The sequence below is a fragment of the Eretmochelys imbricata genome, chromosome 1 (genome assembly GCF_965152235.1).
Source record: "Eretmochelys imbricata isolate rEreImb1 chromosome 1, rEreImb1.hap1, whole genome shotgun sequence".
NCBI classification, from domain to species: domain Eukaryota; kingdom Metazoa; phylum Chordata; order Testudines; family Cheloniidae; genus Eretmochelys; species Eretmochelys imbricata.
In genome coordinates, this window is record NC_135572.1 from 345,500,104 (window position 1) to 345,522,142 (window position 22,039).

A 22,039-nucleotide genomic window follows, 5' to 3' on the forward strand; every position below is an offset into this window, starting at 1 on the left:
AGTACCAGAGTAGCTTTATTATCCACGGAGAGCAGAGGAAACCTCATTTCATAGGTTTTAAGGCCAGCAAGGACCATTATGATTAGGGGTCTACTAAATTCACGGCTGTGAAAAAACACGTTATGGACCATGAAATCTGGGCTCCCCCGTTAAATCTGGTCTTTTGTGTACTTTTACCCTATACCATAGGGTAAAGTATTGGGTAAAAGTATACAAAAGAACACAGCATTTCTCAAACTGGGGGGGTCCCAACCCAAAAAGGGGTTACAAGCCTATCGTAGGGTGGGTGTAGTATTATCACTCTTACTTCTGTGCCGCCATCAGAGCTGGGTGGCCAGAGAGTGGCGGCTGCCGGCCGGGCACCCAGCTCTAAGGCAGTGCTGCTGCCAGCAGCAGCGCAGAAGTGAGGGTGGCCTGGAATATACAACTTTATGAACACATCTGCGAAATTTTGCTCTTTATGCCCTGAGCAACCCGCGAAAAATGTGCAATTTTGCCACGATTGAAGTAGACCCCTAATTATGATCATCTAATCTGACCTTGTGCAAAACACAGGCCGAGACTTCTGGCTGAAGGGAAGCGTATCTTCTAGAAAGACATCCGGGCTGGATTTAAAGACTTCAAGTGATGGAGAATCCACCACATTTGAAAATCTTGTAAGTTCATGGTGTGCGGTTCTATCTGGAACTCATTTTATCTCCCTCAAATAGGTGAAGGGCTGAGTTGGCACTGCTGGGGTTTGAACTTGTGGCTAACCTACTTGATCTCTTCTATGCCAGCTTAATCATTTGTATACCGTTCATAATGTATAAATGCTACCATTGTGTCCCATTGCCTTTGACAGCAGAGCGATCTCTGTTCATTATGCCGTTACTACAAAGCATCTTTGTGATTCAGCCATAGGAGAACAGAGTCCAGTGCTTCGGCCATTCAGAAATCAGCTTATGTATGAAGTACAGATTTTATAAATAAACGTAACCTGTGTGCACACGCTGTAATAGTGCTCATTCCTGCAATTGCATTAGCAAAAACATGTGTTGTTTGATATAATACGGGTTTTTATTGGCTTGAATACATTTTGTTAAGCCTGTGGACGGAGTGAGGCTTAAAGGCAGGATACATTTTTAAGACAAAATATTTCAGATCAATACTTAGACAAATGAATCTCTGATTCCACAACAATAGACTCTCTGGGCTAAATCCTGAGAGGTCCTAGGAACCTGCAACTCTCAGGAATTTCCTATGTCCATGCTACCTGTCCTTACCTGGGTCCTGCAGTAGATTTGACTTCAAGCCACCCTGGAGCTTTGCGAGCTAAAGAAACTATGGAACAGAGAGAGAATCCTAGCAGAAGTCATCTCAAGAAGAACAAGTTGTTCTGAAGTGTTATTGGCTAGAGGAGGTAAACACAATACCAGCAGAGCCCAGCGGTGTAATTCGTAAACTGTTCTAAGCAATGCCCTCAGTCTGGGGTCACTTGGCTGCATCGCTCGGTTCCATTAGAATAATTGTAACTAAGTTTTCCTTTCAAAAGTGGCCTTAGAGGCTCCATGGCACCGGTAAGCTAGCCACTCGATTGCCAGCCCTGACACTAAAGCTGCCATTCACTAACAGCTTCTTAAGACAGTTTTGCTCTTTCCTCTCTAGTCTCCTCGCCACCCTCTGCTCATTCCACTATCCTCCCATGAGCCACATTTGATTCTTTCACAGCATACTAGGGGGGTCAGCATCCCGCTCAGCACACCTCAGGCCAGATGGAGCGGCTTTCTGGTTGGCGGTCATTCCCGAAACCACCCTCCTTAGTCATAGGGAGGAGGGGAGGAGCCTATGCCAACTCAAATATAGACACTGGAGTGTGCTGCTGAAGCCTGAAAAGGGCTTCAGATTCCTTCACTTTGGCACACCTACCACTTTCCCTCTAGCCCTCCGCAGAACTCGTCCTTGTGCTGGAAGTGTGTAGGACGGCTCTCTTTAGTGACTCTTACTGTGCTGTATTGTTCTGCAGGAGACTTCAGTGGCCTGTTAACTGAATCTGATGGGCAGGAAAGAGCATTTTACTTAGCTGGGTTGCAGCACTTCTTAAAAACGTAGCTCACAGAACGTACGTGGTCACGTGTGTTTCAAGTTTTATACCTGAGGTAGCTTTCCATGCACAAGGAAATGGAGCCTGCTGGTGGGAGATGCAGAATGAATGAGGCCACAGAACCTGCCCAAATGCAACATCCAGTTCTCTGTGGTTTTCAGAGGTGTGAGTGGTAATGAGTGATCCCATTTACACTAGTGTAACTCTGTGGGACCTAAATGGGATCACTCTACATTTATACAAGTATAAAACTGGGCAAAATGTGGCCCGAAACCTGTCTATATTAGTGAAAAGCTCAACGTGTTTGGAAACCACTTTTAACGGAGGCCCTATCTATGCTGCAACTGGATTTTTCTAAACAGTTGGCAACACAGTGGTGATTTCCAGGCTCCTTGTGTCTCAGTGATTTCCATATCAGCTCTGCGTAGTTTACAAGTAAAGAGATGATTTTTCTCTCACTCAACCATGCAAATGCAACCAGGGATCAAACTGTCAAGCTGGTTTCTGTCTATTACGTGCCTCCACAGCAGCAATAAAAAGTGCCTCAGAACCAATTCTGCACTAGTTCCTGTACAACCACACTGTCTTCAGTAGATTTAGATAGGGCTGGAATTTAATAAACAATCCTGTCGACGATGCACAAGGAGGCATAAGATCCAGCTCGTACACATAGGTGTTTTGGCTCTGACAGCCTAGCAGAAGTTCCAGATACTCAGATACAAGTCAGCCCTTATAAGAAGAGAGCGTAGATGAATAGTAATCAAATCTTACTTTTGTCACTAACGTCAGCCGTCAGGGATTCTGATACACAGCGTGCACATCTCTTGGGTAACAAGGTACCATTCTGACATAGTCTTTTCTCACATTAGAACCATACTTCTACATAGGAATTGCCAGACTGAGTCAGACCCAAGGTCATTCTAGTGCAGAACCTGTCTCCGGCAGAGGCCAGCACTGGATGCTTCAGAAAGAAGGTGCAAAAAACTTCACAGTAGGTCAATATGGGATAATCTGCCCCCCCCCGTGAAAGTCATGTTGTAATCCCTAATAGCTAGGGATTGTTTTAAGAAACTGCAAGTGAAAGCTGTACACTCGATTTAAGATTATTCTTAAATGTTCAGGTTGAAGCTTCGCAGGAGACTGGGAAACATGAAAGCCAAGAATAACTGGCTGTTTTCAAATAGCTTCTGGATTTAGCTTGCAATATGCATTATTGGAAAAACAAACAAACATTCTCTTTTTCTGAGCAGAATTTGGCCCTTTGTTTTGGGGTCACCATTCTCCTTGGCATGCATTTATAAAGCCACTTTGGTGGGAGTGTGGTCACTGCGAACGGTTCCATACCCAACGAAGTCTTGGGTCTCATCTTGGGTCTTGTCCGTAAAACAGACTGAAGCAAAGTAGCCAGCTGCAAGTGGAAGCTGCTGCAATGTTATCCTGCAGAGGTTTTCGATGGCTGGCAGGTTTCCAAAGCAAATGAAACGTTACCCATCCACCCACCACCTCCCGGTTTGCTGAAAAACATTTAAAAACAAGATGGAAAAAATAGTATATAGCAGCATGTAATTATTCATTATCTCTGCAAGTATTCACTTATTATTTAGATTTCAGTCTTATTAAACTCCACACCAAAGGAAGCCTATCCAAAGCTCTAGGAGCCCTCAATGCCTATTTAAAAAACAGAAGACGATTGGAGATACAAAGTAAAATTTAATCAAAGAAACAGCATTTCTTTCTCCCCCTCTCCCCCCGGCCCCACAACATTTGATGGCCTGTCGTGACCAGTGCAGCTTAAAACTCCAATCACACTATTAAAATTTAAGAGAAATATTTTCCTAGAAAGAATGGAAAGAAACAAATACTCTAGAAGGGACTTCACTTCCTCCAGTCGCTACTGTACTCCAGAGTTTATTGGTAAGATGTACAGATTTACTAACATGATACATTAGGAATTTAAACCCTTTGTTTCTCTAAACTCTGCCCTGAAACAATGCCTGGGTTCTAATTTTTGTTAGCACTAGTTTTCATTTTTAACATTGATTTTTATAACCCTGTTATGACAGCCATGACACGGGAGGTGAAACCTAAAACAAAGGCTGAAATAAGAGGAAAAAAACATACAGTGAGCCTATAAACCAGAGATACAACGGCACTGTTGAATCATTATAGGAGAATGACACAGAGGGATATGCCTATGTGATAGTATTTGATACATTACAAACCAGTTACAGACCTAAAAGTCGCAATACTACAACAAAAAAACTTCAAAAACAGACTCCAACGAAAAACTGCTGAAGTGGAATTAATTTGCAAATTGGACATCATTAAATTAGGCTTGAATAAAGACTGGAAGTGGATGGGTCATTACACAAAGTAAAACTATTTCCCCATGCTTATTTTTCCCCCTACTGTTACTCACACCTTCTGGTCAACTGTTGGAAATGGGCCATCCTGATGATCACTACAAAAGGTTTTTTTTTTCTCTCCTGCTGATAATAGCCCACCTTAACTGATCACTCTCGTTATAGTGGGAATGGCCACATCCATTGCTTCATGTTCTCTGTGTGTATATATATCTATATCTATATCTTCCTACTGTATTTTCCACGGCATGCATCCGATGAAGTGGGTTTTAGCCCATGAAAGCAAATGCTCAGATAAATTTGTTAGTCTCTAAGGTGCCACAAGGACTCCTCATTCTTATTGCTGATACAGACTAACACAGCTACCACTCTGAAACCTTAAATATTTGATGCTATCTTTAAAAAATTATTCATCAGTCCATTCCTTAGCTTTACAGTTCTACTCAGACTCTCTCATCCTGGAGGATTCCAAAGTGCTCTGCAAATTATGGGGGCATTCCTATAGTTGTCCTGCTGAAGTCAGTGGGAATTTTGCCTGAGTAAGGACTGCAGGAGTGAGAGGAGATTTATACATTCAGGAGCACTAAAATGCAGCAATCAACTGGTGCATTGCACAGTGTGCAACAATGGGGTTGGATTGGAGAAGGAGAAAATTTTTGACCAAGGGCAAATTTCTACTCTTAAGAATAAGGCCAGGGGCACTTTAATATCCACACTGAGATGACATGATCTTACTTTTTAAGGTCTCATCTATACATAATAAACTGCATAAAATTGGGGGAGCGGGGGAGGGAATTTAAACTTTGGAAGGGCAGAGTCCAAACTTTCCAGGATTTCCAGGACCTTGTGGTTCCAGGCAAGGTGGGCACATCAAGTGTCAGATTTAGATCATTGTGCCATCCCCTTCTGTCTCTATTAGAAAGAACAAGGATGGGCTTGAACCAAAACCTGGAACTTCAGAAGGGTTAAAAAAAAACAAAAAAAACCCTGGGTCTGATTATAAATTTTGCAAATGGCAGAACTCAATAAGCTGAATTCAAATCCCAGATCTGAAACACGGAGGAGAAACAGGCCAGATCTCCTTCTTAAGTTCAACTAAATGCCACTGATGACATAGACCAGTGATTTCCAAGCTGTGGTCCGTGGACCCCTGGGAGACTGCAGATTATGTCTAAGATTTCCAAAGGGGTCCACACCTCCATTTGAAATTTCTTAGGGATCCGCAAATGAAAAAAGGTTGAAAACCACTGATTTAGGTTAACCTCTTGTAGAGTTTATTAAGGTGATGTTGATAGCTAATGTTATTAAGATCTGAAATAGTTTGTTCTTATATTCAGAGAAGACTAAGGGGTAGAGGATTTTAGAAGAAAACTGCAAGATGAGGAGGAGCTTCCAAAAGCAATCGTCCAGTTGTGGGGTGTTCCATCAATAGACTGTCTGGGGAATTTACACACGCCTTCATAGTGCAAGTGGCTTCCTGGCTTTGGTTTAGAGCTCATGTGTCCTGTTTCCTTTCTACTCTTCCCTCAGCTCATGTGTTCTTCGGTCCAGAAAGCCCTATTTGAGGAAGAGGATCAAGTGAAGAAACTGCAGCAGAAGGTGGCAACCTTGGAGAAACGCAACAAGCAGCTGCGAGACCGGGTGAAGAAAGTCAAGAGGTCCCTCCGGCAAGCCAGAAAGAACAACAGGCACGTGGAGCAGATAAACCGAAAGCTCAGTGAGAAGCTCTCCTCTGCAGGAGGTCAAATCCCGCATATTAACTCTTTAAAGCAAGAGAACTCTCATGCTACCTACCTTAAAGTATAATGCAAGGTTTAGGGTACAAGCCAATGATATTGGTGACTTAGGGCCTGATCTCATGCTCCTTACACAGCCAAATACTCCAGTGGGAGTTTTGCCTGCATTAGAGTGCAGGATTTGGCCCTCATACCTTGTCTACACTGGCATTTGAACCATGTATGTAAAACAAATTGGAACTCTGTTTAGATACAGTTCTAGATAAACAGGATCAACACCAGATTTGGCTGGACACTAGACTGGACCAAGCTGTCTGAAGAGTGCTTCCAAAGAGTCTGTTTGAGCCTTACGGGGAAAGCAGCATCAGTATGCTTTGGGTCCATTTTCACTGCCCAGCCTGGCAATATTTGAAACCAGGTTACCTGGACCTGTGTCTAGGATCGGATCCAGCTCTCACAGTCAATGGGAGTCTTTGCACTGACTTTCCATGGGAGCTGAGTCAGGACCATAAAAAAGTAGATTTCAGATCCAGTTTTCAAGCATGCTTCAATTTTTAGGGTAGACAAGGTCTCCTGTCTTGTAATCACTGTTTTGAGACCATGATGGAGGTTGCTGGGCAACCTCATTTACCTAGGTTTAGATACTGTAAAGATCACATCAATATCAACAGGGCATTAAAATTAAGGTAGTTTATATGTGTATATATTTTAAAATCCTATAGAAAATATTTTTATTACACATTTGATATAGTCTAATTTCTTAAAGTATGAAGTAAATCCTGTTTCTTTGAGGCAGTCATCCCTTAAAATATATTTCCCAACATTCCTTCTTAGGCACTGCCAAAAGAGATTAGAAACTGAATTATTAAAACGGCTTAGGTTAAGGCAGCAATCTCATTGGTTGACAAGGATGCCAACCTTGTGTGTATATATCAGTTCATGGCTTGGGACTGGTTAACCAAATCACCCCTCTTCATATCAATACGCCATGGAAGAGTAGTGAAAAAAAATAAAGGAAGGCATTCGGTGTGTTTCCCCTTTTTGGTTTGTTTTTTTAATATTTATTTTATAATCAATTTATGTGACCTGAATACAAATACGCTTAATACTTGCAACTTTAGGACAGGGGCAGACAGACTTTGCCCTACCAAGGGCAACGTTGACAATTTGCCAGGGCTACACCTGACTTGCATAAAAATGACCAGATAGCAGCTTATCTTTATTCCAGAGATGGGGGCCAGGGAGGAATAGGTCCCTGCATGCAATGCTTGATCTGAACCCCCAAACCTTACTAGACTATCTAGATCCTGGCGGAACATTGCATGCTGGGACATGTAGTCGCCACAGGCTGCACCTCTGTACCGAAGAGAAGAGCAACCACAGGCCGCATTGGGCTCATGGACCATCCTTGCATTAGGACCTAGAGGGAGGCTGTACCAGCTTTTATACAATCATTTGCATCAAACCAAGATGAACTTGAGACTTAACTGTTGCTTTGGCTTCTAGGAAGCAGCTGAAGCTTAATTATCTTCCAACTCTGCTCCGCTTGGAAACAGAAGCATATATTTTTCTCCTGAAAAATACTGGCATTTCTTAAAAGTCTGACTCTTCTATAAGCTACAGCAGTTTCAAAGCATCTGCCTGTCGAGTAGGCATAATTCAGGTTGAAATAGTACAATTTCTGGACAACTACTGCAGACCGGAGGTTTTCTTAGCATCCTAAAAACCATCAATAGATTTTTATTCAGTCAAAAATAAAATCCAGAGGAAAATATCTAGGTTTTGTGTTGTTTCTATTTTTAATCTGTTTGAATAAAATTAACTGTTTTCTTGGCATTCGTACTAAAATCCTGTGTTTACTTTTTTAAAATAAAAATGTTCTTTGTTAATCACGTATGTTTAGTAAGGCCGATAAGATGTTACTAATACAACTAGATTGTCGTTTTTAAATGAAAAGGTGATTTTCAATCAAACCAAAATTTTGCAGAATATCTTTGTTTTGGTCAAAACTTTTTGTTTGTCAAGAAGAATACTGAAATTTCTCATTCTGTTTTGGTGGGGGAAATCCCACTCTTTCATTTTTAAACTTTTTTTCTCTCCTTTTCTAGTGGGGAAAAAGTATAAAAAAGCAAGAGTGTTTATTTCCCTCTAGGAATTTCAAACATTCATTGTATGTTTGATCAGTTGATTGAATTTTTCATTGAAAAAACAAACAAATTAGTGCAAGACAAAACATTTTTCTTTTGAAATTTTTCACTTTTTTTTTTTTTTGACCAGCGCTAAAGATGTGGTCTAGCAGCCTGAACACTACACTAGGAGGCAGAAACTCCTTAGTTCTGATCTTGGCTCTGATCCTGACTCCCTTCGGGATCATATAGCTTAGACAAGAGTTTTCAGAAAATTGTGTGTGCACTTTGCACATGCAGACACATGCATACAATTCATGCCTTGTTTGTACATGGTTACGACAGTCACACTTTGAATCCCGATAACTAAGCGTACCAATTTAGGTGTGTAATTGTAGCACACATGATTCATAGAGTTTAAGATCAGAAGGGACCATTAGATCATCCAGGCTGGGTGTAATTTAATGACCTGCGATATACAGGAGGTAGGTTACCCCTGTACTGAGCCCAATAACTTGTGTAAATGACCTTAAAGTCTACCTCATTCTCTCCTCTGTAAAATGAGGATACTACTACTTACCTATCTGGCTAAATAGTGAGAATTACAAACGTTACCTAGACTTACTGAAGTGATACGTATTATTAGCAGACTACATCAGAGTATGCAGATACTGGGAGATCCACGTTTCACAAATACCCACTAGCTTCCTAGCTTGCATTACTTGTGAGATATGTGCATGCACTGTATTTAGTAAGGGCTAGTACGTAGAGTCCAGTGATGTGTGTGTGTCTCTGCATTAAACAGAAATGCACTGTCACTATGCTCATGGTCATGCACTGTGGTTGCAAGGGACAGAGTTTGTAATGCATGTAATGACAAAAGTATTGTCCCTTTCCATCTGAGGAAGGTACCTGGTGGAAACATGTAAAGCCAGATTGTGACTGGCCCTGACACAGGTACACAATATGGGTGTAACATCCTGCCTAAGTGTGAGTGTCCCTCTCCAGTGGGTGATCCACAGAAGATAAGAGCATACTACTACCAGATAAAGGAGGTACTCCTTTAGCTCAAGTTGTAAAGCCAGCACTAAAGGTCTTGGGTTCTTTCCCTGATGGTCGTTAGACATTGGTAGATTTGAAATGTTCAACCCCTTGGCTAAGTGTCAGATTATTACATAGGCATAAGGAGCAGGGAACAGGCACAAGTGCAGTGCTTGGTTGTGGCAGTGTGCACACTAGATTTCAAATTCACAGGCTGACAACCATCAGGGCTAGAACCTCAAGAACAGTGGAAAGCAGGTTGTCTGCTGCTGCCACCTGATCACGGTGGGGACCTCACCCTCCTAAAAGCTGGAGCAACACCCCTCCTTTCGGGAACACAACACTTCCTGGAAACACCTCAAGGGTAGTGCAAATTCTCCTTCTTTCCAGCCAAAGCTCTCAAATGTACTGTATTTTGTGGGATGTGCTACATTTCAGTCAAATCAGGCTCCCTGTCTCACTAATTTAGGAAGTAATCCACAGATGAGAGCACCTGCCCCCATCAAAATAGCCCTTAGCCTGCAGGAAGGTGCCCTGGAATAGGAGCCAGGAGACCACAAGATCAAGCCTCACCTTTTTTACTGACTGGTGTTAATAATGTGCACTTCATACCCCTGTACTGCGGATGTGAGGATCCCAGGTTTAACCCCTGCTGACAACTTCCATGGGGGACCTTAAAATTATTGTACTTCAGTAGCACCTCTGAGCCCCGGTTATAAGCCAGGACCCCCTTGTGCTAGGCTCTGTACAAACACAGAACAAAAGGATGATACAGTTGCTCCAAGAAACTTCCATTTTTCCATAACTTGAATTGTGTTGGTGTAGGGAACAGCATGAATTGAATTTGGGGGTAGCCTGATCACTCTCTTTCTCCCCCTGACACCCCAAGTAGAGAACTCCCCCCCCTCAACAATCATTTAACAGCCAGGGCAGGGACCCCCTCAAACCTCTGCCCATATCTCTAGCAGATTACAGAACCATTTCATTTGATTCACACAGTGAGGAGCAATCCGTAACAATGGGTTTATGGTTTAAAATACATATGAAATTTATCAGCTATGGTGTGATGTGTGACAAAACCGAGGTCTTACTTATGTCAGTCTTTGGTCACATGTCAATGGTTTGTGTCACTCAGTCTTTGGTTGGTGACACTCATCAGATTTGAAGGGGAGGCCACCAATGATTGGCCCCAGATGGTATAGCATGAAAGTTCCTCCAGATTTAGAGAACATGTCTATTGACACAGCCGAACCAAGTGAGCTGGATGATTCCCTCTCATAAACCACAAGCATCATCATGATTTAACAACCCCACACAGGTGGCGACAAGCAAATCATGCAGCAAAGGAGGAGGAATTATGGAGGACAGTGTTAGCAGCTTTCTCTGGATTGCATCAACAAAGAAATCTAGGCAAGACAATGATTCCCATATTTCTGATTATTAATTTGGGGGAACAGCCACGCTCTGTTTCTGTGTTGGTTTATTTATTTTATTGGAGTGCGGGGGACAGAATAATTGTGTTCGGGAACTAGGGACAACAGTCCAGCTTCTGGTATCAATTGCACTCCACAGAATAATTCCACTCAAGTTAGATTTATCCTGTTGCAATGGCGATCACAATCTGGCCCAGTATTTTTAGGGTTGATCATAGAATCATAGAACTGGAAGGGACCTCAAGAGGTCATCTAGTCCATCCCCTGCACTCCCTGGCAGGACTATTTATCTAGACCATCCCTGACTGGTGACTGTCTAACCTGCCCTTAAAAACTTCCAGTGACAGAGATTCCACAACCTCCTAGGCAATTTATTCCAACGTTTAACTACTCTGACAGTTAGGAAGTTTTTCCTAATGTCCAACCTAAACCTCCCTTGCTGCAATTTAAGCCTATTGCTTCTTGTCCTGTCCTCAGAGGTTAAAAAAAACAATTTTTCTTCCTCCTCCTTGTAACAACCTTTTACGTGCTTGAAAACTGTTACCGTGTCCCCCCTCAGTCTTCTCTTCTCCAGACTAAACAAACCCAATTTTTTCAATCTTCCCTCACAGGTCATGTTTTCTAGACCTTTAATAATTTTTGTTGCTCTTCTTTGGACTCTCTCCAATTTGTCCACATCCTTCCTGAAATGTGGTGCCCAGAACTGGACACAATACTCCAGTTGAGGCCTAATCAGAGCGGAGTAGAGCGGAAGAATTACTTCTCGTGCCTTGCTTACAACTCTCCTGCTAATACATCCCAGAAGGAGGTTCGCTTTTTTTGTTACACTGTTGACTCATATTTAGCTTGTGGTCCACTATGACCCCCAGATCCCTTTCTGCAGTACTCCTTCGTAGGCAGTCATTTCTCATTTTGTATGTGTACAACTGATTGAGGCTTCCAAAATGGAGTACTTTGCATTTGTCCTTATTGAAGTTCATCCTATTTACTTCAGACCATTTCTCCAGTTTGTCCAGATCATTTTGACTTTTAATCCTATCCCAATAAAACCCCAATTTATCCTGTTCACAGAAATATTAAGTCTCCTGGGTCCAGAGAATCCCCCATCACAGGGACAAAGGTTTCCATTCCAAAAAGGAAAAACATCCAGAGGCTTGAATGAAAGAACATGACAGAACATGGACAGCAGATGAACCTGACAAAGTCTGTCAACTGGTTCCAGCAATAAATCTAAGTAATTGCTATAAATTTCCACTTTCCCCCCATCTAACCACAAATTATTTTAATTTCAGTCACAGTAACTTTGATATTTCACCCAAGCTCAAAGCACTTGCCACACAAAACACTGTTTCCAACATCAGTTTTAGTCTAGGCACATTTGTGTTGCCAAAAATGATAAGACAAAGAGCAGCAGTGTGGTCCAGTGGGAATGAGGAGAGCTGTTATTTATATTACAGTAGCATGTAGAGGCCTCAGTCCATACTGGGATCTCATTGTGCTAGGCACTGTACAAACCTTCATAGGACACAGCCCCAACCTCAAAGTACTTACAATCTAAATACAGAGACAAAGGCAAACAGGAGGCAACGAGAGCTGAAATGATTCGCCCAAGGTCACATAGCAGGTTAGTGGCAGAGATGGGAACAGAGCACAGCTCTCTTGAGTCCCAATCTAGTGCCCTGCCTACCAACCACACACTCTCTCTAGCCGAGTTCCTATCCCAGCATTGCCATTGACCTGATGTATGACCTCGGGTAAAATCACTTCACCTCCCTATACCAATTTTGAATGGGCCCAGGTCAATGTGCAGCCAGCCTTCACACCTGGGGCCAACAAGATTGCCCCACATGCAGCTGTGCCCAGAGACAGACAGTGTCACATGTCATGGATGACTGCCCTCGGATAAGGTTTGCTGGTGGTCTGAGGGCTCTGAACTTGGCTGATGAGGCTGCCACAAATTGGCTTGGCAAGCGCCTCATCTGATAAGACGATAACTTCCCTATGTCCTCAGTTTTCCCAGCTGTAAAAAGGGGACAGTGACACTGAAATTCAGTGACTTGTGTCACACAGGAAGTCAGACTAGATGATCGCAATGGTTCATCCAGGCCTGAACATCCAGAAATAGTACTCTTGATTCTGCGCTCGCTTTATTCCGCCTACATCCTTTAGTTTCTCTGTGTCTCCAGATGGGTGCACCTCAGCTGTTTATACAAATGGTCTGAGTTCTGGAATCCACATCCCAGAAATGCACTAACTAAATCTGTGACAAGGCTAGAGCCAGTCAGAACACAAGATTTTTTTCCCCGATGAAAATTTTGATGAAAACAAAAATATTTTCATTGCCACGTATTTCCCGCAGAAAATGTCAACTTTTTGGCCCCAAAGTTTGAACAACAAAATGTATCAGCGAAAGCCTTTCCTGGTTTTGAGCATTCATTCCCCTCCTCTCCCTGATAGAATATTGAAATTTTTCATGTAAAGCAGAAATAAAAAAAACATCAAAAAAACAGTTTTGACAGAAAATATTTGACCCGCCCTAGATAAGACCCTGCCCTGGCCCCATTTCTGTATGGCTAACTCCAGTAGCAAGACCCTATTCCAGAAGCTACTTAGTACTGCAATTCTGTTCTCTTCCAACTGCCAGCTTCTGAAATATGTTAGAGGTGGTATCTCGCCACCACTGTTGTTTTGATTTGAGGACATAAAGTGCTGTACAGAACTGCAAGTGTCAGTACTATTAATGATTTCATCATCTTCTCCTGCATCTTCCTCCCATGGGTTGGGGGGGGAAAGGGGGGGGGATCACACAAAGGTCCTGAATTACAGGTCTGGAGGCTTTCATGTACGTGGTATAAAACCAAGACAGTGCACTAGGATCCAGCATACAATCAAATGACTGTAAAAAATATACACTGACAGGGCAATCTGCTAGAACTGAGCATATGAGCTTTGCTAAAGGCTTGATCCTGTGAGGTACTGAGTGCTCTCAGCTCCCATTGATTTCAAGGACCATGCGGGATCAAGCCCTAAGCGTTCCTGCATTCCATAGTCTCCTACAGTAACACTGGGCAGAAGATCTAAGTGAGTGGCACAGCAATTCAGCATGCTTTATTCAAGGGTAATGCTACAGTGGGCTACAGATTAGTGTTAGTTTTCACTGTGAAATAAACAATTACCCACGGCCAATTATATTTCAGCCACAAGCAATTATTCTAGCCCAAGTGTGAATCAACTTAATTCTTTCTTGGTGGGTTTGAGAGTGAGAACAGGCATTTTTCCACAGGTATATGAAGTAGAGCAGAGGCCAGCATTTAATGGCTACGTGTTTCTCTTCTCTTCCATATGCGACACTGCATTCCAACCAAGGCTGTAGTGGAACCAAACGAGCATGGCTTAATGGTTACAGATGGGTCTCCTGGGATCTCGTCTTGCTTCAATACTAATTCACTGTGTGAACTTGGGTAAACCACTTAGCCTCTCTGCCCCGCAGTCTGCCTCCTGGAAAATACAGACCTACATCCCCAGAAGTCCTGTGAGGCTTTCACAGTTCATCTCCGCAAAGGACGTTGAAGTCCTCAGATGAAAAATGATACTCATGTGCCCCAGGCAGCGACATCAACAAAAACGTCACGATGGCTGTCAGTAGAATTTTGGACGAGCCATAGGGTGCCCCATCTTTTGGCATGTGATCTATCCAGAGGGGTTTACAGTGCTCTTTGTCCCTTGGCTGGTTGGCTCTCTCTCTCCACATAGAATAAAAGTGCCAGTCCTAAGTGCAGCAAAATTGGATTCCTGCCTAGGGGAAATGTGATCCATCAGCAGCAATTTGTTTCCTCGTGCGTCTTCACTACCAGAAGCCATGAACAGTTAGCAGCAGGCTCAGGAAGAGAGCAGCTAGGCCTAGGATGATTGCAGCTGGCACAGTGAAGAGAACAAGGATATAGGCAGCAACGAAGCAGCTGGGGCTGGCCTGGGTCAGCTGATTCGGGCCTGCGGGGCTGTAAAATAGCTGTGTAGACATTTGGGATCGGGCTGGAGCCCGAGCTGTGGAACCCCAGAGGGTCCCTGATCCCAGACTCCAGCCCACGCGGCTCCCTTTCACCACATCAGCACCCCCAGCTGACAGGGGGGAAGTGACCTCATGCTGCATCTGTTACACAACTGCTTCTCCCTCTGCTCACCTCCTTGTGCTGATCCATGGGCCTTGATCGGCAGCAGAACTTTTACATCTCTCGCTGAGGAGGGAAGGCCGTGCTGGTTTCCTGCTTGTGGAGTCAAGTGCTGCTTCCAAAGCCATGCCTTCCTAGGGCTGGAGGGGCATTTTTAATTAATAAGAGATGGTATCCTAGAGAGATGCAGCTTCAAGTTGGGTGGAAGAGTCATAAGTGAAATGAGCATGGCGGCTGTATTCTAATCCCCATGGATGCTTGGAATGCAAACGGAGACATTCATGCATCAGAATTAGCTCAGAATTAATTAAAGGAAATAGTACTTGGCACTTGGGTTTCATCCTCAAAGCACTTTACATACGTTAACTGAAATTAAATAGCGATACCCTCAGAGACCAAGAGAGAGGATACCGTACCAATCTCAGCCACTGCAGAGACTAAGATTACAGCATTCCCTTTATGTTTATGATGCTCTGAGAGCAGTCAGGTTGGATCATCATAAAATGGGCAAAATTTGTTCATGGTATAAAGCTACTGACAAAAGTATTATTACATGGTCCCAGGGTGAACGTTGTCCATCATGTTTAGTGTCACCAGAGCTAGCCATACAGAATTATTACCCTATCTCCTTATTACCCTATATTCAAAGGCTTTTGTGCTCAAGGAGGATTTAAATTCCTGCACACACTGGAATTCCCACATCTACCTGATTCCTACAGAAACAGCGGACAGCAGCAGCCCCAAAGCTTAGCTATGTCCTGTGAACCGATTTCCCAAAACAGACTTCTGAAAACAGGAAAACGGAGCAATGGCTATATTTTATTTAGCATTTTCTCACTGTGGTGAACAAATGCTTATCACTGGGAGGGATAGCTCGAGGTCAAATTCCTTTAAAGTGTGCTTAACTCAGGTAACTGAAACCTCAAGCTGCTGAAGGAAGGGGCCCAGGCATAAAATTTTCAGAAATCCGTAACCATCTTATAATTTCACTAATGCTGCTTTGAATGACCATTTGGAAGTTTGCCGCCTCAGTGAGTCTAGAACTCAGATCTTCTTGTTCCTAAAGTACAGGCCTCGACCACTCAAGCTAAAGGAGAATCTCCCTTTGATGGCTGTCAGTATAAGGCCTATAACAAAGCAGAGCAGTTCTGAGTCCACCCAGTGCAGGGTATGTGTGTGTATATACATACATTCGTCCATATGCACACGTGGATGCACCTATGCTCACACACAGAGTTTGTTATAGCATTCTTCCAGGGTTAATTATCAAACCCTTTCGAGTTCTTCTAAGCCTTTCTTTCCTGACTATCAGAATAGGCTGTCTTGGCATGTTTTGTTTGGAAGCACAAGGGTGTTAAGAGTTCCGGTTAAGCTTTCAATTATCTAAATCCAAGACTAAGTGGAAACTGAGTGGAAAGTTTCCTACTAAGTAAGAGTCTTTGTAAATGCCAAGCCTGTTCCTATGCAGATAATCCCTCGACTGTTTATATGCTGGAGGAGCTGAAAATCAGATTCACTCAGCACCCCACCCTTCAGATACACCACAGATCAGTCTGCAGAATGGCTGCCAGACCTGCGTCAAAGAGCTGAGCAGAGCATGTTTACAGTGGAAGGTGCCCATCACATGCTGCATGGTGGGAAGACCTGTCCGGTTCCAGGGTCAGTGATACTCGCCGTCCTGTGAATGTAAGAAATATAGCGGCAAGGGCAGAGAGGGAAGGTCTTCTTCAAAGTAACTCCTCGCACCTTGGCTCTCCTTTTCGCTGAAGCACTAACAAATGTTCTCCAGCCACTGCCTGCATCTTCAACAGTGCACAGACCCAGTCACTTCTCAAACACACCTTTCGTCCTGCGGCACTATTATATCCCCCTGGTGTCCGGACACTTCATTGCGAGGGTTCTTCCTCTCGAGCACTCCCTGTAGGCCATCCACCTTTGCACACCACTCAACCCCCCCCTGAAAAGCGACTAGGTCACACCCCTTCCAGGGTAACAAAATGTCCAACTGTATCAACCTGAACCCTGGGCTCAAACCCTTCCTGGGGTTCTGCCTTTCCCCAGCTCTGGAATCGAGCCCTGTTCTGCACAGCCTAAGTCTTCCTTCCAAGGGTCTCGCTACACAGCCCAGGGCAGCAAGCCGCCCAGCCTGGGTTGACAGATTCAGGCCTTGCACTACCATGCTAAAACTAGCCAGGTAGGCTCGGGCTGGAGCTCAGGCTCTGAAGCTCACCTCTCCCCACCCCACAGGCTTCAGAGCCCAAGCCAGAGCTTCAAAGCTCTGTCTACATAGCTGTCTTTACTGTGGTAGCATGAGCCCAGGCCGGTCGACCCAGCTGGGACGCTCACTGCCATGGGCTGTGTCGATGTACCACCACAGTCTTTGGGGCATCCACCCTTCACAGGAACCAGCCCACCTGTTGCTCCTCCTTGTGGCTTTTCCTCTGGGGCTGAGCTCTCTCAGCCCTCATAAGGCCCAGATGTCTGGATCCTTCTTTAGTCCCATGCTCTCTGGCCAGGGCCATCCTTAGGATTTATGGGGCCCTACGCAGTATTATTAAACTGGTGCCCCTGTGCCCGACTTGCTCTTAGCAACATAAACATAAGCTTACAGTGTTGGAAAAAACTTGCCACATGCTCTTTATTAAAAACAGTTAAAACAAATGAAGCACACTGTAATGCTGATGGACTACACTTGCACTGAAGAAGTGGTGCTAGCTATGGAAAAAATTCTGATTCATTGAGAGAATGAGGCAAATAATATAATTTTTTTAATCTGTCAACATTTTATTGGAAATTACTGTCAAGAGGTATTGAAACAAGGATTTGTATTTAATTAAAAGCAAGCTTTCTGGCTTTTTTTGGCTGCAAAATCAGTAATAATGTCATCGTATGACAAACACGAAGTGATGTCTTGTTCGACTGCAAGAATAGCAAGACCAGTCAAGCGTTCCTGATTCACTGTAGAGCGGAGATAGTTTTTAAATGAGCTTTAGTTTTGACCACCCCTGCCCGCGGACACCCAGAAGACCACCCGCCTTGCTGACACACACTGAGCTTCACACACACCTGATGCAGCGGCCGCCTGGGCTTGCAGCCCGAGGCGGGGAGGGGAAGGGACGAGGCAGCAAAGGATATCGAGCTACCCAGCCCACCTCATGGCAGTGGAGCGTCACAGGTCCCCGCAGAGACCCTCGTACCCTCTCCCTCACTCAGAATGCGCCACACCGGCTCATTCGGCTCTGGGAATATGGCCCCTGCCTAAGGAGGCTGCAGTGTGTGCTGGGCATGCGGGAGCCAACCCGCTCTTACCTGCTGTCCCGGTGATGCCCCAAATTTTCGAGTGCCCTATGCAGCCACTTTTGCTGTGTGTGACTAGGTACAACCCTGTCTCTGGCTGACAAGTAACTACCTAATTACCATCCAGGTGAAATGAACTTGACTAATTGACCCTTTAACTCTTTCTCACTCCTGATTGGGGTGAGGTTCATACCATCACAGGGCCCTTTTCCTCCTCACTGATACCATGTCCACTAATATCACAACCCTCTGTGGTAGGGCTCTGTACAGCAGAATTGCGAGACACTCTCGTGCGTGACACAGCACAACCCCTTGCCACTGGGAGCATCACCTCAGCCCTACTGCCCCTTGTGCAGAGCCCATGGTGAACTACCTACGCTGGTGTCTCAGATCACAGTATGATGCCGTCTCTCTCTCTCTACTGAGCCATCAGTCTGATGAGCAGTTAGATGACCCTGGACAATAACTGCTGATTAAAGAATTTCAGATACTGGTGTTTAAACTCAGAAGTTACAAGGACGGAGAAAGGGAGCTTGGCAGCCTGCCCCGCTCTTCCAGCTCACCAGTGCATGTGAGGGCTGGCACAAAACACTTTCCATTGTTGGAAAGTTGGAGCCTTTTCTTCCAGCCTTGGCCCCTGATCCTGCTAGCAATTAACAGTGTGTGTGGACTAGGAGTACTTGCAAAAACTCAAGTCTCATGGTTAGTGCACTCCTTGTCCACATGCTCAACAAAACCTCAGACCCTGCTACTCCTTCAAAAACCCACTAGAGTGCCCTGGATTGACAGCTCAGCAAGCTTAGATAAACAGCACGAGACTGCGGGTCTCCACAGTGTCAGCCCAGTGCTCCTGGTTAGGCCTCTCCACTTAAATATAATGAATCTGCTTCTCCTCTTACTTGCACTAGTGTAAATGAGGGGACCATCACCAAAGCTGGTAATGACACTGGTGTGAAACTGAGGCGGGGGGGTCAAGAGAATCAGGCTCAGGGTTTCCCAAGGCCTTCACACGCTGGAGTCGGCACAAAGGCAAAGGGAATACATTTATTATGGATAAACTGGAAATTGACAGGTTTTTGGCCTGATCCCTTCTGAAGCTAAACAATTGACTGTGTGTGTCTGTACAGCAGCCATCTGGCTGCCTTCAGCCTGCACAGCAAAGGTTTCTGTGATCTAGAAAACAACCGACTCAGTGGCCAAATTTAATATGATCTGTGCTGAGTTGCATAAATCCAATTGTATTTCCATTCAAAGCAAAGGAACCGATCAAATGATCACTTTTGTCCAGAGACAGTGGCTATTTATCATTATAAAATGGCCTTTGGCTCAGAGTATTGGTAAAGGTATGGACGTATCTACAGGTGATTGAATTCAGCCCAGCTACTGTTGACCTGCAGTTGGCGCTGTCTGATGACAGTTTGGTAGCCTCTATGAAATGAGGTGGAGATCACAGTCCAGTTCCTAACTGACCACCACACGATTGATTCCTCTTCCTTGTTTCCTGCCTCTTTCATAGGTAACTAGGCTCTTCTCTGCAAGGAAGAGAGCCAAAACCATGTGAGCTGACTGTTTTCTGGGGACCAACAGATAACGGACCCAGAGGAAGGACACCGATCACAAGTTAGAATGCTGCAGCAGTACAATACGTCACGCTTCCACTGAACCTTTCATCTGTAGCCTTTAAAGTGCTTTATAAACTTTCATTCATTAAACCTTCACCCAGAGGCACCAAGAGATCGGTAGCTCACCCAAGTTCACACAGCAAGTCCGTGACAGAGCTGGGTTATAGAACCATGGCACCAGTTTCTAGAACCTGCCAGCGCCCAAATGCGGGGGGACAAGATGTGTGAATAAGACCAAAAAGGAGGGTGTGGCGGTCCTGGCACCGCCCCACCCCTTTATGGCAGGGATGGGATGGGGTGTCCGACCTTGCCACTCCGAATTTCATGTGCTCGCCTCTCTGTGGGCACCCGATGAGGCCTAATGGCCTCCCTCCATGCAATTACCCCTTGGCCGGGGTAGTGTGTCCTAATGGCCAGAGTCCATATAAATCGCTCCCAGTGTTGGAGCAGTATGGCCCAATGGCCAGAGTCCATATAACTCTCCCCTTGCAGATGGGGTAGTGCAGCCTAGCGGCCAGAGTCCATGTAATTCGCCCCAAGTGTCAGGGCAGTGAGGCCCAATGGCCAGGGTCCATATAAATCACTCCCAGCAGTGGAGCAGTGCAGCCCAATGGCCAGAGTCCATATAACTCTCCCCTTGCAGATGGGGTAGTGCGGTCTAGCGGCTAGAGTCCATGTAACTCACCCCAAGTGTCAGGACAGTGTGGCCCAATGGCCAGCACCCATATAATCACCTCTTTCAGACAGGGTAGCATGGCCTAGCGACCAGAGTCCATATGATTCCTGTGGTGTGTGTGTATGGGGCAGGGCGTGGTAGGAGGACCCGGGCCCACCCTCTCCACTGGGTCCCAACCCAGGGCCCTGGTAGTGGCAAGTTCCCCTTGCCACCGGCTCAGTGGGGATCCACCCAAAACGTGCCGAGCCTCTGTGCGGCTCTAATGCCATTTTCCTCTAAAGTTCCCCTGGGTCACTTCCTACCAGAACCTCCAGGTTCTCCAATTCAGAGGGTCCTCTGGTCTGTTCCCCTCCTGCGATGTACTCCATTTGAGCATCAGGGTACGTCCCAGCTTGGCTGGCCTCCGGATCCTGGAGCACACATTGTCCCTCCTGGGGAGCTGATGGCGTGCCTCCTTCCCCTCCAGCGGTCAGCCCCCACTGAGCAGCTCTGCAGACTTTTAAACCTGTTCTCCAGTTGGAGCATGCCCAGCGGAGCATGCCCAGCAGAGCCTCCAGGGCCTGGCTTCCTCTGCTAGGAAGGAAGGGTTAACCTCTGCGGTACCAGCGCGGGGCCGCTCTGCCCCATCACAGAGGGATACAAAAAAACGGACTCATGCAGGAAACGGAGAATGCTTTCCACAACTTCTCTCTAGCTAAGAGACTTACATGGCCCGCATTGCCACAGCATCAGAGTCTCACCATCTTTAATGTCAGTTAAAACTTCTACTTCAGTTGGAGGATTCCGCATTTCTGACATAAATCATTTTCTACAATGGAGGCGGGAGAGAGTGGGACAGAGCTAACGTTGGTACTAAAATGAGCAACATCTCATGAGACGAGGGACTCTCGAGGGGGGCGGGCATGGCACTCCATTGCTGTAAAGATGCAAAGAAGATGAAATGCGCTCATGTGTCTGAGAAATCACCCTGGAGCATCTTACTCTCTAGTCCTTTCTACCTTGGCCAATGTAAACAGGGGTTTGAAAAGAGCTGCTTTCTCCAGGTGTTCTCCCCCGTGATTACACAACGGACATGCTTGTTGGATCAGAGAAAAGGATTTACAGTTTCCTTTTTCTATTTCGCTCTGTTTATTCTAGAGGAGACACCATAATCCAAACACTAATTTTTACAAGACTCAATCAAATCCTCTGCCTGAAGTCTGGCAGTTTCTATTACGTCATCTGCTCGGCTCCTCCTGCCTGTGCTTATGTTTCAAGAACTCCTGAGAAATGTTCGGCTGTGCTGGGGCTTTCATGCTCAACTCATTCAATGAGCCAGAATCCACAGAATCCAGATTTTCTTTCTTTTTCACAGCCTCCTGTACAGTGCGCACCCATGTGCAGGAAGCACGTCTTAAACTCTTTGTTGCTTGTTAGACACACATCTGCTCTGTGTGGGTATGACAGCTCCATCCGGGTCATTTCCTTTATCTGACGATGTCATACTCCACATG

General features: G+C 45.0%; 1 protein-coding gene across 1 annotated transcript in view; it reads left to right on the forward strand.

Moving 5' to 3' along the window:
* Positions 1–6,252, forward strand: part of CCDC3 (coiled-coil domain containing 3) — a 68,018-nt gene extending 61,766 nt beyond the window's left edge. The window contains exon 3 of the mRNA XM_077807887.1: positions 5,977–6,252. Coding sequence (XP_077664013.1) covers positions 5,977–6,252 — 276 coding nt within the window. The remainder of the gene's footprint in view (positions 1–5,976) is intronic.
* The last annotated feature ends 15,787 nt before the right edge of the window (positions 6,253–22,039 follow it).